The sequence below is a fragment of the Molossus molossus genome, unplaced genomic scaffold (genome assembly GCF_014108415.1).
Source record: "Molossus molossus isolate mMolMol1 unplaced genomic scaffold, mMolMol1.p scaffold_m16_p_8, whole genome shotgun sequence".
In the NCBI taxonomy this organism is placed as follows: Eukaryota; Metazoa; Chordata; class Mammalia; order Chiroptera; family Molossidae; genus Molossus; species Molossus molossus.
Genome location: NW_023425402.1, coordinates 84061413 through 84078919, shown reverse-complemented (window position 1 = coordinate 84078919; position 17507 = coordinate 84061413). Strand labels below are relative to the sequence as shown.

Genomic DNA, 17507 nt, shown 5'->3' with positions numbered 1-17507 from the left:
CCTGTGGTTTTGTTTGGGCTTTTGTTGGATTATTTTTGTGTGCCACTCATTTCAGAGTCGTGGAGATTTTCTAACCTTTGGAAGGCAAGCCTTGCTGATTAGGAACCACCGTCTTATGCTTTGAGTATTTGCATTTTTTTGTTTTGTTTTGTTTTGTTTTTTCAAGAGTTATTTCAGGCCTTTTGCCCTTGTGGTTTGGCAAGAGGAATAACAGTAACAGATGGGAGTTGACTCCTTCAGACTATTGGAGCTAGTTCTCCAAATGGAATCCTGTCCGGTCCCGATCACGAAAGCAGGCTGAGGAAATGACGTTTTGCTGTTGTATTTTACCTTTCTTTCTGCTTGTGTTAAAATGGACAGTAGAGCTGTTTGTACTGTCTTACTTAGCCCAGCCTCTGCTAGGATTTATTGTTATTCACTTAATTGGCAATTAGCAAAGGTAAAAATTCATCCTTTTTGAGTTACTTTTGACAAACGACAACATAATGGTATGAAAATGTGCCTTAAAAATCTTTGTTTCAGCCCTGGCCAGTTTGGCTCAGCGGTTAGAGCGTCGGCCTGCGGTCCAGAGAGACCCGGGTTCGGTTCCCGCTAAGGGCATGTACCTCGGTTGCAGTTTGTCCCACCCCGGTTGGGGTCGTGTGGGTGGCAACCAGTCAATGTGTCTCTCTCACATTGATGTTTCTCTCTTTTCCTTCCACCATCTCTCCTTCCCGCTGTATCTGAGGATAAATGCAAAAATATCCTTGGGTGAGGATAAAAAAAAAAATCTTTGTTTCAAATGTACACAAATAAGATTGTATAGAAATATAAGACTAAGGCTTGCCTGTAATTAATATGTAAACAATTTATAACTAGATTGACTTTATACATAGCTAAGTAAAAATTAGGATAACAGTAATATGTAATGAAATGAAAAGTTTAGCGTTATCAGTGCATTTTATCAATGTTGGAATTGGAAATATATCCTGAAATATCAAGTTTGTGCTAGATTTAATACTAGAAAACAGATAAATAAATTAGGGTCCATTAAGAAGTGATAATTCTGTGATGACTTGGCTTAATGAAGGGTTGGTTGAAGAAGCATGTCCAGCACAGTCAGCATGGTGCCACAGGCAGGGAGCGGCTCTTCTCCCCATGGTCAGCAAAGTCCTGTGTCCCTTCATGGTGTTTTTAGTGTGTAAAGCCAAACTAAACTCTGTTTCTTTCCTTTTCTTTCCTTTTCTTTTCTTTTCTTTCCTTTTCTCTTTTTTTCTCTCTTCTCTTCTCTTCTCTTCTCTTCTCTTCTCTTCTCTTCTCTTCTCTTCTCTTCTCTTCTCTTCTCTTCTCTTCTCTTCTCTTCTCTTCTCTTCTCTTCTCTTTTGATTTTATAGAGAGAGGAAGGGAGAGGGAGAGAGATAGAAACATCGATTGGCCGCCTCCTGCATGCCCCCCACTGGGGATCGGGCCCACAACCTAGGCATGTGCCCTGACTGGAAATCGAACCAGCGGCCTCTTGATTCATGGGTTGACTCTCAACCAGTGAGAAACATCGGCTGGGCGGGGTTTTGTTTTTTTTTAATCCTCACCCGAGGACATTTTTTTTCCATTTTTTGTTCAGATAGCGTGGGAGGGAGAGAGAGGAAGAGAGAGAGAGAAACATCGACGTGAAAGGGACACATCTAGTGGCTGCCCCCCGCATGACCAACCATGGCCGGAGACAAACTGCAACCGAGATACATGCCTGTAGCGGAAACCGAACCCCGGTCTCTCTGGATCGCAGGCTGACGCTCTAACTGCTGAGCCAAACCGGCCAGGGCTGGTTTTCCCTCTCTCTCTCTCTCTCTCTCTCTTTCTTTCTTTCTTTCTTATTTTTAATCCTCACCTGAGGATATTTTTCTGTTTATCTTCAGACAGCCTGGGAGGGAGGGAGAGAAACATTGTCGACTGGTTGCCTCCCCGCACAACCGGACCAGGGCCTCGGTCTGTGGGCCGAAGCTCTACCACTGAGCCAAACCCAGCAGGGTGGTTTTTATTTGTTTTTAAAGCCATCTGAAGCATGCTTTATTGAGCAGTTAAATGTTAATGTATAAACAGATGTTTAACGTTTAATGTCATTTATGACATGGTTGTTTGAGATATTCATTCATTTTGACACTGTACAGCAAAGTATATGTTACATGTGAGTGTACCTGAGAAAACCTGTGGAAGGCCCTGGCTGGTTTGGCTCAGTGGTTAGAGTGTTGGCCTGCAGACCGAAGGGTCACAGGTTGAATTTCTGGTCAAGGGCACATACCTGGGTTGTAGGTTCAATCCTTGACCCTGGTTGAGATCATGCAGGAGGCAACCAATCCATATGTCTCTCTCTCCCTTCCTCCCTTCCACTCTATGTAGAAATCAATGGAAAAATATCCTCAGGTGAGAATTAACAAAAGAAAACCTGGGAATTTTATTGTTTTATTTATTTTTTTAAAAAAACTTTTTTTTTCTTTTTTGAGTTTAGAGAGAGAGGAAGGGAGAGGGAGAAAGAGAGAAACATCAATGAGAGAACATCGATTGGCCACCTCCTGCATGCCCCCCACCGGGGATTTGGCCCACAACCTGGGCATGTGCCCTGACTGGGAATCGAACCGGTGACCTCTTGGTGCATGGGTCAATACTCAACCACTGAGCCACACCAGCTTGGGGGAATTTTATTGTTTTAAAGTATTGTGACATTTATCACTCTCCTTTCTTTGGGATTTCTTTTAACACTTCCTTCCAACAACCCTTTAATTTCCTGAATATCTATAGTGATCATTAGATCATTATCCTTCTTCCCCCAATACTGTAGAAATTCTAAAATGCTTTTTTCTTTAAAGGGTGGAGAATATTTGGCATCTAGGGATTCTATGCTTAAAACAAATCTTATCTCAGAACTATTCCATGGAGGTGTATTAAAATTTTTGCATAATAAAATTAAAACAACAATGAGGTATCACCTCATACCTATTAGAATGGCCGCCATCAACAAATCATCAAACAAGTGCTGGTGAGGATGTGGAGAAAAGGGGACTCTAGTACACTGCTGGTGGGAATGCAGACTGGTGCAGCCACTATGGAAAACAATATGGTGTTACCTCAAAAAATTAAAAATTGAACTGCCATTTGACCCTGTGATCTCACTTCTAGGAATATACCCTAAGAAGCCTGAAACACCAATCAGAAAGAATATATGTACCCTCATGTTTGTAGCAGCACTATTTACAATAGCTAAGATCTGGAAACAGCCCAAATGTGCATCAGTAGACAAATGGATAAAGAAACAGTGGTACATATACACAATGGAGTACTATGCAGCTGTAAGAAAGAAAGATCTCTTATCCTTTGAGGCGACATGGAGGGACCTGGAAAGTATTATCCTAAGCAAAACAAGCCAGACAGAGAAAGACAAGTATCATATGATCTCATTTATTTGTGGAATATAATGAACATAACAGTCTGAGGAATGGGGTAGTCCCAGAGACGTGGAAGTGGGGTACAGACTGACAATCACCAGAAGAGGAGGTGGGGGGGAGATAAACCACAGAACTTAATATGCATGTATGCATGAACAATAGACATGGACAACAAAGCTGGGGATGGGGGGATATTCAGTGAGGGAAAAGGAGAAACATCTGTAACAAAAATTAATTAATTAAATTTTTTTGCATAATAGATCACCATACAAAACATTTGAAGTACCAGTAAACATTTATAAAAAAATGTGATCCTATTATTCTTTAATGGTGGGTTATTTATATAATTGATTTTTTGTTTTTGTTTTATAAATGATGTTTTCTTTAATTTAAAAAAATGAAATTCTTTAAACTGATTTATATAAGGAGTAGTCTATAGTGTTTGATTGTAGACCTTTAAGTTTTATCAAAATAAATGGTCATTCTGTTGTTTAGATCAATAACCATGATATTTAATAATTACAGATCTTCCCTGGCTATTCACTTTTAATGTGAAGTTTTACCCTCCTGATCCTTCTCAACTGACTGAAGATATCACCAGGTACTTTATATTTACATCAAAATAAACCTTTACTTATAGCTCTCATTTATCTCTGTACCTTGGGGTAGTAATGGTGGTAATTTCATTATTCAAATGAAAACATTTTTTTTTTAAGTCCAGTTTTAGAAGTGTCTTTGCAAGTGATTGTTCCAAAATGGTTTGAAATGTTGCCAATTTCAAAATTGTATTTACTTTTTAAAAATTTATTCATTTATATTTGAGTAATGGAATGTTTTTTAAAATATTGCTGGCAACCTTGTTTCCTATGTTACACTTTAAAAAATCAGTGATATTCAATATTTGACATTTTAATGCTCAGGTGGTTTTTATTATGCAACCCACGTGTGCCTGTGCACTAGTCTCACGTACAAAGGTGATATAAGGAATTATTTTTAAAAATCAGTTGAACTGTAATTTTCCTTTTGCACTCAACAAATAATAAAATAGGCTTTCTTATGTAAGAGTCAGTAACTCTTCATTTCATCTCCTCTGAGATTGTCAGGGATATACAAACATATACTTAAATTGCAAATAAAAGATTCATTTTAGGTGCAAGAGAGCATTTGCTGATTCTGAGGGTGATGAGTATTTGAATGGTAACCAGGATACATTCTGTATCTACCAGTGCCTTCATATCTTAGCCTTATCAAACCTGGGTACCAGTGCTGGGATTTCTGAGCTCTGGTAAGAGTAAGCCAATGGGGTAATTTGTATATATTTTTAAAACGTTATTCACATGGCCAAGGAAAACTTCTCTACATATAAACTTTTAGACAAATAAGGGGTCTTGTTGGAAGACATTGCTGTTGGTTCCTGTGCCCTGATGCTCCTGCAGGCCAGTATTGTCAGACACCAAGTTGCACAGGCGCCGGGCAAAAGAGTGCGTGATACCATGTGAAATAGGAATTATGGAGATTTCTTTTCAAGATTGAATACATGGCTGTTTGTTTGTTTGTTTTTTTCCCATTAGTTCTTACTGCTGAATAGGGATGTACTGGTACTAATTAAGTTGTGATTGAATTAGTTTCAGTTAGTAAATAATAAATAGTAGTTTTTGTAACTGCACAATGAGTTGCTTGGTGCTTAAAGCTTGACAGGTTTGCAGGCGTAAGCTCCAGAGCCTCACTGCAGGAGTGCCTTTAAACAGTGTGAGTAACTGGGGCCTTGTGACCCACACCTTCTCTGTACGTTCGCTCCTCCTGGCAGTGCTTTGTTTGGGGGATGATAATCCTCTGGTGATTGAATTCACAGCATCAGGAAGTGCTTTGGTTTGCCTTTCAAACGGGGCTTTAACAGTCTCCCTGTGTGTAGCGGGAGGAATGACACAGTCTAGTGAGCTAACAGCCTTGGCAGTGCAGCCTGCGACCAGGTAGCCTGCTTGTCATGATTGAAATCTTCACCTTGACTGTGAGTGGACATTTAGAAAGTGAGGCCAGCTTTTGAGGAGGGCGAGAAATCTGTTCAGAATAATGTTTAAAGAATGGTCTTTCCTGCAGTGTAAATTTCCCAAGTTGGGAAATTCAGGGAGCTGTTGCAGCTTTGGTTTGAAGCATTTTGGACTTTAGACTTAAGCTTTGAAAATCGGAAAGAACCAATGTGAAAAATAGAGTCAATACTATAAAAGGGAGCAACAAGAGTTTAGGAATAGTTGGAATATTTGTGCTTAGGTCTTAAAACTGTCATCAAATGTGGAGAACTAGCACTATTCTCGATTAGTCGTAGAGAATTTGAGGATAACTTGATTCATTGTGGGAGAAATGAGGGACATGACATCTTTAATAGTGTCAACAATAAAAATAAATTTAAAAAATAAGTACAATGATACTCATGCTGTTCTAGGAGTCAAGGAAACATATAATCCTTCTCAGAAAGAGAGCTCCTGCAATGCATAAAAACACTCAGACTGTAGTGATAGTGAAATGATTTTCATTCTCAGAAAATTACTGAACACTTGCCACATGGCAAGTACTTTACTTCCTGTGGGACTGTGAAGATGATCGAGTCCCTGCCTTGCTGGGCAGATTTGCAGGATAGTCCAGGTTTAACTGAACTACGTGATGGCTGATAGCAGGTGCTGGGTTGTGCTCTGACTCAGCAGCCGTGAGGCCTGGGGAGAGGCAGTACGCCTGTTTGAACGTGTTGGGTAGAGGACAGGAGGACGGGGCACGGAGACCCAAGCTGGGCAGAAGTGTCCATAGGAAGAAGGTGTCTAGCTGAGGGTACTGCCATTTAGTTCACAGCAGTCGTGGGTAACCTTAGCAATTGGTTAAATTTGAGCAATCAGGTTTTTAAATGTCACCACAGAGTTTGATAGGGTGCCACCCAAAAACTCCTCATGGAGTATAAATAACATATTTCTGCATGTTATTTAGTAAAAAACAATCTTTTATAACTGTATGGTAAGCTACTTGGGACATTGAATAATAATTATTATAACTAATAATAGCAACATTATTATGATTATGGCAGCCAAATATCGATTCCCAGGATACCATGCCATGTATTTTATATTATCTATTTTTTTTACCCTCCTCTTCAAAGGGATAGAGAGTTTTTCCCATTTTACAAGTGGGGAGTTAGCCTTAGGCTGGTAAATTATCTTGCTCAAAGTTACATAGTGACAGCTTTGCGCGGCTCTGAAGCCCATGCTCCTTCTACTACAAGCCTCTTTGCATGGGTAAATGGGCAAGTAAGGGTTTCCGAGTAGAGACTAACTGTTGTCAAAGACTCCTCAGGAAAATAAGAAATTAGTATGGAAAGGATCTAGAGGATATAAAGGGTGGGGTGGATGACTTTAACTTTTCTTGCAAATGCTTAAGAGCTATAGCTATTTTAAAAATTTTATTAATTTTTACAACTTTTGCGGTCATGCTGATTTTGATTAGTTTTAAATCCAAGGGAACAGTCTAACTGATTGGAATTTTTACCTTTAGTCACAAAATTCTTTGTTGTAATAGTCATAGTCGTAATACACTATTACTGGAATAGGAGTTCAGAGTTTCCATGCTATTGCTTTGCTCTCTAGACTCAGTTTCCGTATATAAGTAGCAAGGTTGGGAGTCTAAGGAGCAAGGTGGACTCTTTCTAGAGAAGACTGTTTGATATGAAGAGTGCTTATAGTGTATATTTGTTTTCAAAAGGAATATTAGAACTTAAGGAATATGAGTGCTGCAATCTTAAGTAATTGTTCTCCCTTACCCTTTTCTCCCCCTGCTCCTCAGATATTTCCTGTGCCTTCAGCTCCGGCAGGACATTGCCTCTGGCCGCCTGCCCTGCTCTTTTGTGACTCATGCCCTCCTGGGATCTTACACACTACAAGCTGAACTTGGGGACTATGACCCAGAAGAGCATGCCAGTCATGACCTCAGTGACTTCCAGTTTGCTCCTTCCCAGACAAAGGAGCTGGAAGAGAAGGTGGTAGAGCTGCATAAAACCCACAGGTCTGTGGACTTGCTTGCTGGACAGAGAATGGCCATGATAGATTTAAATAGCTTATCTAATGAAACGTGCTAGATATTAGAGCATTGTTAATGGGATTATCCAGATTTGCCTTTTGGGCCTCGCCTAGTACTAACCAAGATACCCTGTAGCCCTTGAGATATTCTTTCAGGGTCTCTATAATACGAGGCTACACTCATGAGGCTGCATTCATATATTAGAAAAATTTATTTTTCTTATGACATCTTACTACTCCCATTACTATCCCTTGATACACACGCGCGCGCGCGCACACGAAACAAACATACCCACATACTTGTTTGGTATTTACTGTATGTTCCTTCTGCCCTGTGGTGTTTTTTATAAATATTTACTTGAGGATATTTTTTTATTTATCTTCAGAGAGAGAGAGAGAGAGAGAGAGAAACATTGATGTTAGAGAGACACATCAGGTGGTTGCCATCGCACACAACCCCGAACCGTAACTGAGGGACGTGCTCTTGACCAGAATCGAACCTGCAACTCTTTGGTCCACGGGCCGATGCTCTACCTGCTGAGCAAAACTGGCCAGGGCTCTTTCATTGTTTTTATTACCATCTTTAATAAAGCCAGGGAAATGATGGGTCATTAGGATTTGAATCAGAAGTGTGGGTGCTGGTGGACGTAGGAGAAATTACCAAAATATACAAGTGGTTTCTCTGTCCACACAAGATGACCTTTGGTTTAGCTTAAGATTACTTATTTACTTATGTACCATGTTACGCTTTGAGAATTTTTATATCTGTGAAAGCAAAATGCTTCTTTTAGCATAAATGACATGTTTACTAAACAATGAGTGGGTTAACAATTTAAAGAAGAAATCAAAAGATACCTGGAAACAAATGAAAATGAAAACACAACAACCTCAAATCTCAGAGACACATCCAAAGCAGTCCTAAGGGGGAAATTCATAGCGTTGCAGGCCTATAACAAGTAACAAGAAAAGCCTCAAATAAACAGTCTAACTTATACTTAAAGGAACTGGGAAAAGAACAACATACAAAGCCCAAAGTGAGTAGAAGGAAGGAAATAATAAAGATTAGAGCAGAAATAAATGAAATAGAGTCTAAAAAACAATGCAGAAGATCAGAGAAACCAAAAGCTGGTTCTTTGAAAAGATAAATAAGACCAACAAATCTTTAACCAGACTCATCAAGAAAAGAAGAGGACCCCATTAGAAATGAAAGAGGAGCCCTGGCCGGTTTGGCTCAGCGGTTAGAGCGTCGGCCTGCGGTCCGGAGAGACCCGGGTTCGGTTCCCGAAGGGCACGTACTTCGGTTGCAGTTTATCCCCGGCCCTGGTTGGTCGTGCGGTGGCAGCCACTCGGTGTGTCCCTTTCACGTCGATGTTTCTCTCTATCTCTTCCTCTCTCTCCCTCCCACTCCATCTGTACAAAAAATGGAAAAATGTCCTCGGGTGAGGATAAAAAGAAAAAAGAAAGAAATGAAAGAGGAGAAGTAACAGCTGACACCAAAGAAATACAAAGGATTGTAAGAAAATGTTATGAACAATTATATGCCAACAAATTGGACAATCTGGACAAAATGGATACATTCCTAGAAACATACATTCTTCTAAAACTGAATCAGGAAGAATTAGAGAATCTGAATAAATTACAACTAGTGAAATTGAAGCAATAATCAAAATGTTCCAACAAACAAAAGTCCTGGACTGGATGGCTTCACAGGTGAATTTTACCGAACATTCAAAGAAGAATTAACACCACCTATCCTTCTCGAATCTTTCCAAAAAATTTAAGAGGAGGGAAGACTCTCACCCTTATTCTATGAGGCCAGCATTATCTTAATTCCTAAAACAAATAAAGACACTACAAAGAAAGAAAATTATAGGCCAGTATCCCTGATGAACATGGATGCTAAAATCCTCAACAAAATATTAGCAAACCAGATCCAGCAATACATCAAAAAGATCATACACAAACCATGATCAAGTAGAATTTGTTCCAGGGATACAAGCTTGGTACAATATCCACAGATCAATAAATGTGATACACCACATAAAATGAAGGATAAAACCACATAATCATATCAATAGATACAGAAAAAGCATTCAATAAAATCCAGTACCCATTTATGATAAACAAAAAAAAAAACTCTCAGCAAAGTGGGAATAAAGGGAACATACCTCAATATAATAAGAGCCATATATACCAAACCTATTGCCAACATCATACTAAATGGGCAAAAACTACAAGCGTTTCCCTTAAGATTGGAACAAGACAGGATGTCCGCTTACACCACGTTTTTTTAACAAAGTACTGGAGGTCCTAGCCACAGCACTCGGATAAAAAGAAGAAATAAAAGACATCCATATTAGAAAAGAAGATGTAAAACTGTCATTTGCAGATGGACATGATACTGTATATGGAGAACCCTGTAGAATCCACCAAAAGACTGCTAGAACTGATAAATGAATTCAGTAAAGTAGCGAGATACAAAATAGATATCAGAAATCAGTTGCATTTTTATGCACTAATAATGAACTATCAAAAAGTGAAACTAAGGCCTGGCCAGTGTGGGTCAGTGGACTGAGTGTCGTCTCATGAACTGAGAGGTGCCTGTTCAATTCCCAGTCATGGCACATGCCCAGGTTGCAGGCTCAAGCCCCAGTAGGGGGCATGCAGGAGGCAGCCAATTAATGTTTCTCTCTCTCTCCCCCTTCCTCTAAAAAATCAGTAAAAATTTTTTATTTTAAAAAAAAGGGAAACTATGAAAACAACCTTATTCATAGTTGCTTAAAAAAGAACCAAAAAACCTATGTATAAATTTAACCAAGGATGTAAAAGACCTTGCCCTGGCCATTTGGCTCAGGGGTTAGAGCATTGGCCTACAGACCTATGAGTCTTGGGTTCGATTCTGATCAAGGGCACATACTTCAGTTGTGGTTCGTTTCTGGCCCTGGGGTCATGTGGGAGGCAGCCAGTTGATATGTCTCTCTCACATCAATCCTGCCCCCCCCCCCCCCCTTGCTTCCACTTTAATGATAAATGGAAAATTATCCTTTGGTGGGGATTGAAAAAAAAGGATGTAAAAGACCTGTACTCAAAAATTATAAGACACTGAAGAAAGAAATTGAAAAAGATACAAATATGTGGAAGTATATACTGTGTTCATGGATGGGAAGATTGGGAAGATGATGTATTATAGAATTGTACACCTGAAACCTATATGATTGTATTAACTAATGTTACCCTAATAAATTCTGTAAAAATATAAAAAATAAGTGCAATATTTGACTTTAAATACTTCATTTTTTTATATTTTAAATATAATTTATTTTAATTATACTTTAAATTTTTTAATGTCAAATACTTTATTTTTATACATGTCAACAAACGTAATTTGAATTGGAAATATCAGGTGCTGAACTGCCACGAGCAATATGAAGATTAATGGGACATGGTCCTGCTTTCTAGGAGCTTAACATTTGTTAGTTGGAAATGTAGTTTGAAAGGGAAATAATTTTAATATGGATTGAATGTCATCTACTATAGGTGTAAAATCAGATACCAATACTTGTGATCTTTGTTATGATCAATTCTAGTTAAAATTAGGGCTAAGAATGTGTTTATTTCAGAAAGATGAAATCATTTTATTTTTCTTTCAGTTTATTATTTTCTTAACTATGTTGTACTCGTTATTGCTGGGCGTCTTTCCCCAGTGGAAAAAATTGAAAACAGCTTTCTAAGATAAAAAGGGTAAGGGTAGAGATGCATTTCCTTATAATAAACAAGTTTATATTAGAGGATCTTAAGAGAAAAATGCCAGAGGTTGAGAGTTCAGCTCTTTTACCTTTTTTCTACATGTCTGCTAATTTGTGTTAATTCTTCTACCCCAAACTCTTAGCTCATACACACACCCTTTTCCCCATTTAGGCCACATTTTCTTTGCTTCCACTAATAAGATACTATTGTTTGTTTTGATTCTTAGGGGCTTATCTCCAGCACAAGCTGATTCTCAGTTCTTAGAAAATGCAAAGAGGCTTTCCATGTATGGCGTTGACCTACATCATGCCAAGGTACTGTAATGTACTGGGGAGGGGCCTCTTTCCAGGCTGTTGACCGAAGATTTGAGAGGGCTCCAGTGTCAGAACAGTCTAGTTCACCTTTAGCAAAAGGCTACTCACCCTCACCAGAGGGCCTTTATAGTTTCTTTAGTGACCAGTTGAGGTGTTTATGGTTGTGGGAAGGTCCATTTATCACCCCTCTCCATATACTTTTTTCTTCTTTTTTCCATTATTTTTATTTAATACCCTTTCTTATGTACTTATCCCAAAACTCACCTTGTCAGCCTTCTTACCCATCATCTTGCTTTATTCTGCATCTCAGCTTTTGCTATGCCAAGTGCTGCCTCTATCCCAGCTCCCTTTCCAGATCACAGCCACCATGAAAGTGCAAAAGCAGCATAGTTATTGACCACTGTCCTCAAACTCCCTGGTTATGAAGGAGGCCCCCGAGTTGGGCTTCTCTCTGTAGGTCTGTTTTGTACCTCTTGTAAGATAAAGAAGGCTGGCTCAGGCTCCAGGTGACATAGCACCTTCCTTCTACTTGAGAGGTGGGGAAAGAATGAACTAATGAAGGTAGGTGACGGCATGTGGGGTGGGTTGGGTTGGGAGGATGCCAGTAATAAATGTCTCCTACTTCCTGGTCCTCGTTAGGATGCTCACTTAGTGGCAAGAGTCAAAGAGAACAAGAAGTAAAGTGAAAGGTGAATTTGGTTTTGAAAAATATATTCAGAGTCAAGTCAGCATGCTGAGGGAGCCTGTGGTAGCCTGCTTTTAAATGCCCTGCAAACCCCTGGATGTAGCGTAGGAATCCCAGGTTGAATGGTTTATGTAGTATCCAGGGAAGCTCCCCCACCCGAAGATGACTTTCCTCCCTGGGCCTCAGATTAATGCCTGCTTCTGTGTTAATAGTACTTCATATTTGCAAAATGCTCTTTTTTCCTCAGTGTCTTTCATCATTCTCTAAATGTTTTTCCTTATCACAAAAGTAATACGTGTTTATCATAGAAAATAGAGATGAACAGAAGAAAATAAAAATCACTGAAATCTCTTTTTTTTTTTATCCTCACCCGAGGACATTTTTTCATTTTTTTTTTAAGACAGAGTGGGAGGGAGAGAGAGGAAGAGAGAGAGAGAAACATTGATGTGAAAGGGACACATCGAGTGGCTGCCACCTGCATGACCAACCAGGGTCGGGGACAAACTGCAACCGAGATACGTGCCCTTAGCGGGAACCAAACCAGGGTCTCTCTGGACTGCAGGCCGCTCTAACCGCTAAGCCAGATCGGCCAGGGCTGAAATCTCTTTATGTGAAACAATCACTGTTAATATTTTGATACAATTTTCTGTTTTTAAAAAAAAGTTGTTGTCCTAGCCGGGTAGCTCAGTTGGTTAGAGTGTTGTCCCCAAGGTTGCGGGTACGACCCCAGTCAGGGCACATACAACAATCAGCCAGTGAATGCAGAGATATGTGGGACAACAAATCAATGTTACTGTTTTCCTCTTTCTTCCTCTCTCTCTCTCTAAAATCAGTAAATAAAAATTAAAAAACAATCCTTGAGCAGTTGTCACACATTTAAAAATGGGATTATGCTACATTTTGTGAGGTTATAATCTCTGGCAGCAGCATTTTTATTTATTTTTGTTTTTTAATTCTCACCTGAGGATATTTTTCCATTTATTTTCAGATAGAGTGAGAGGGAGAAGGAGAGAGAGAGAAACATCTGCAGGCCAACGCTCTAACCACTGAACACACCGGCCAGGGCTAAAAGAACTTTCATGTACTATTTTGTGCCTTTATACATTTTTCTTTGTCTTGAGATCATGTTCAAAAATTTTTTAAATTACTATTTTACTATCGGAGTTTTTAATGGCACACTGACTTTAGGACAAGTTGGAGGGTATTGAATGAAAGGTCTCTTGACAAAGGTACAGGGAAACCGCAGAGTGCTGATGCTCCTGAGGCTGTATAGCGGCGGCCTCTCTGGATCCGGAGGGCTGAGGGCAGAGTGATGGCCGGAACCCCGGACAGCTCTGTGTGGAGAGGCTGCCTTGAGAGGAGCTGTCGTTGTCAAGGCCACGGCCAGCCAGATGGCAACCATACAGGGAGGGAATCTGGGTGTTGAAAACCTTGACCCCCTTGCCTCCCTCCTCCCTCTGCTCCTCACTGAGAACTTTCCGTAGGCTGAACCCACTCGGGGTCAGTGGCAGCTGCTGGATGGAGGCCGTGAGCCAGCAGAGAGGATGTTCCCTTTCTGTTCGTTTCTTTCTCCGACTTTGTGGGTGAAGGTCAGAAGTCAAGTATGAGAACTAAGGCATGTTTTTTCCCTTTCAGTTCTTATCCTTTATCTAATTTCCAGTCATACAAATATGTGGAACAACCAAAAATCAACTCATTTACTGGGATCCAGAGTTTGTTTATTTTTAAGTCAGATAAACTGGTTTCAGTGTCCTGTGTAACGATTGCTTCAGACTAGAGATGGCTTTGTTCAATGTTTCAGATGAGAGTTGCCTCCTCACTTGTGGTGAGAACATGCTGTCGTGGGCAGTCTTCCGGCCTGCTTCCTGTGGTCATGGCCAGCGATGTTTTTGGCAAACACACCATGTGTGTCTGGTGCCAACTTGCTTGGACACCTGTGCCTGATTCACCCAGCTTTTCAGTCTGTTCCTAGAGAGAATTGTGGCTGCCAGGACACTGTTGAATAAAGCACCTTATACATTAGATTTTTAAACCTCCTAATGTAATTTTATTTGTATATATGAATTTTTCACATATCAACTAAAGCAATAGGCATCAGTTACTTAGTACTGCACTTTTATTTTTTAAAAACGAATATAAGTTGTGTTAAATTGTTCTCAGTAACAAGATAGTCAAAATGGTCTACTTTTATTGAATTGAGACCTAGACTAAATGCAGTGTTTGTTTCAGCATATTTTTTGAGAATTTGTTCTGTTAATGATTTCTGAAAATGTGAATATCTGTGAATAATAATCTTCAGTTTTACATATTTTTAATGAGATTTAGTTTTCCCCCTAGAGATAAACAATAATTTGTATATTTTGAATATTATGAATATTAGATTTTCAACACTACATAAAAAAATTACGGAGCCAATTTTTTGCTTTGGTCTATAAACTTATTAGATAGTTTAAGATCTTTCAGGCTTGTGATTGGTGTAGATTGTCATCATTTCTAAATGAAATCACTGGGAAGGTAAACAACAGTGATGAGTTGAAGAACAGCCTGCGGTTCGTTGAAACATGCAGCCGGAGGAGCGCTGTAACGGGCTGATGTCAGCACAGGCATCACTGAAGAATTACTTGAAAGATTCAAAGATTTCAGCACTGTCAGCCTAGAAGAGAACTTTCTGGGAGGGATTGTTGTTTTACAGAATCATAGGCATCACTTTAATAGCTGTTAGCTAGAATAATCCATCTGGGATAAATTTTACTAAAGTAAAAGTAAAGTAAAAAGTACTTCAGGCCAACATACTGTCCCCAAGGGCTGGAATAGCCTCTTAACAAGTACTTTTTATCGCTCATACCTTCAGGATGCCTAGGTCATCTTCTGTTTCTTTTCTTCCTCCTTAGCTCTTAGAACCGAGCTTGGGAACATGAATCATGCCTTTTGAAGAATATTGTGTCCTGTAGTCATGTTGTGTATGTCTTTGCCCAGTCAGATCTGATCCCTGAAGATGACTAGATTTGAGATGTGTTGTGTGTCCTACGGTTTCTATGAACTTGTGTACTGTCACTGAAATTTAAATGTGAACTTATTAGTTGGTATTCCTGGTCATGGTTGGAGGGGCTGATGAGCTTCCTGGTCCCTATAACTTGCACAGCTCTAACCAGGGTCAAATGGCTTACGCTTGGCAGGACTCAGAAGGCGTGGACATCAAGCTGGGTGTGTGTGCGAATGGGCTCCTCATTTACAAAGACAGACTGAGAATCAATCGCTTCGCTTGGCCGAAAATCTTGAAAATTTCCTACAAGCGCAGTAACTTCTACATTAAAGTTAGGCCAGCAGAGGTAAGTGTGTCATGTAGCCCTCGGCATGTCTGATCAGGCTTTGCCAGTGTTTTCCTTCATGGCCATGAGCTAACCGAACTCTAAACAAACAAACTATTCTTTATTCTCCGTGGTGGAAAAAAGGTCAGGGTTCTTGATAAACCTGATTATATATTCCTGTTGCTAAAAAACAAGCAACAGTCACAATTTTCACAGAACAGGAAAGGTAGTGCATGCTGGCCACATTGTGGGGGCTCAGGTTTTGCTGTTGTTGAATCAGCTAAATGGTAGAAATCAATGGGAAGGCGGTAAAATGAGCTGTAGTAGACACTGAAGGATTGTTGGTTTATGTCAGTAGTTATACACCTGCTTTTCATAGAAACTAGTATTGCAGTCTATGAAATATCCATTTTGTATAAGTATATTAGACATACTCATATTTTTTAAAGAATTACTTTTTGGAGAAAATCTGAATGAATGTTTTTTAGTCGCTTCTAATTAACTCTTAAGAAATACGCTGATTTATTTTATTGGATTTATTCGAGCTGGAACAGTTTGAGAGCACCATTGGATTCAAACTACCGAACCATCGGGCTGCAAAAAGGCTATGGAAAGTGTGCGTGGAACATCATACTTTTTACAGGTAATTGAAAGAAAACAGCTTGAAATTAATTAAATAGTCTTGGTGCCCTCCACATCCTGGGGGTGGTAGTGGAGAGTGTGGCTGCTGCAGCAGCTCCCTCCTTTATGGCGCTTGGCTTTCCTCAGTGCCGACGCCCCTTGTGTCTGCGGAGTCCACTCCCGTGTCTGTCTCTGTCGCCGGGGCCATGCCTAGTCATCACGCATCACTCCAGACTGTCTGCCTCTGCAGTGGTCCCATCTCCACTTTCTGACTGCAGCTCCCTTTCCTTCCGCCACCACTCTCCTAGCCCAGCGGCCATTCTTCCTGCCTGTCACTTCTTGTAGGTTTCATTCGTCGTTCTTACCAGCTCCCTCCTGCTTAACTTCTTTCCTGAACTAGCTTGAACCTGTGGTCTGCCCCTTTGCTACTTTATCAGGAGTGTTCTAACCCCCTCAAGCCCCTGCCCTTTTTGCACACCAACCTGTCAGTCTGTTGGTCCTAGATTTGTCCTGAGTCCTGACCTCACCATTTCTGTACCTGTACCCAAGTAACACAACTCTCCTGATACACTCATTCTTTTTTTTACATACACTCACTCCGTATAAGAGAAAAGCACACAACTCTGTGGGTTAGTGCTATTCCAGATATACCAGTTATATCAGCCGGATCCTCAGCACGATCAGGTAATCAATCCTTTGACTTCCTTTCCCATTCTAAATATTGATGGCTGTCTCGAACCCCTAGGAGCCCCTGCCTCTCTGCTCAGTGGCCTCCCTTGTGTGGTATGCTGATAGAAACTGTGGGTTGCCAGTGTTGTTGGTTTCATGCACTTTCTGTTTTTCTCCTCCTGACTGTAATTAAGCATCATTGCCCTTCTCTTCATTTACTTTTTTTCTTTCTCTTCTGTATCAAGGAAAAATGGTCGTTCTTCTGCTTTATCCCTCATTTCAAGCCTCACAGAGGACTGTGTTTTGTAAATTGTGAACTCTACAATGGGTGCCCTTGATTTCCTCATTGGCCAATAAATGTGTATGTTTTACCCCCCTAAAAACAGTGAAAGGAGGTATCTCCTTAGACTTTCTAGCTTCTTTTAGCTTGTTTCCTGTCTCTTAGCACTTTTGTTCAAGGGCATATTTCTTACATTACTGTGCTGGGCAAATAGTACTTGGCTGGTCTTCATTATCTGTATTTCCTCAACTTCCTCTCACTGTGGTGCATATCGCTATGTATCTAGATCCTTCATCTGTAAGGTTTTTGCTCTGGACTCTTAGGGTCTAACCCTTTCCCTCCACATACTCGGTGTGTGACTGTGGGTAAGTTACTCCGCCTTTTCGAGTCGCACTTTCATTAGCCATGTAGA

The 17507-nt window shown here is 40.1% G+C and overlaps 1 protein-coding gene across 18 annotated transcripts in view; it reads left to right on the top strand.

The window, feature by feature from the left end:
• EPB41L2 (erythrocyte membrane protein band 4.1 like 2) overlaps positions 1–17507 on the top strand; it is a 206369-nt gene that overhangs the window by 137328 nt on the left and 51534 nt on the right. For all 18 annotated transcript variants that reach the window (XM_036248011.1, XM_036248002.1, XM_036248005.1 and 15 more), the window contains exons 6-10: positions 3942–4017; positions 7239–7457; positions 11445–11532; positions 15394–15546; positions 16071–16168. In XM_036248011.1, coding sequence (XP_036103904.1) covers positions 3942–4017; positions 7239–7457; positions 11445–11532; positions 15394–15546; positions 16071–16168 — 634 coding nt within the window. The remainder of the gene's footprint in view (positions 1–3941; positions 4018–7238; positions 7458–11444; positions 11533–15393; positions 15547–16070; positions 16169–17507) is intronic.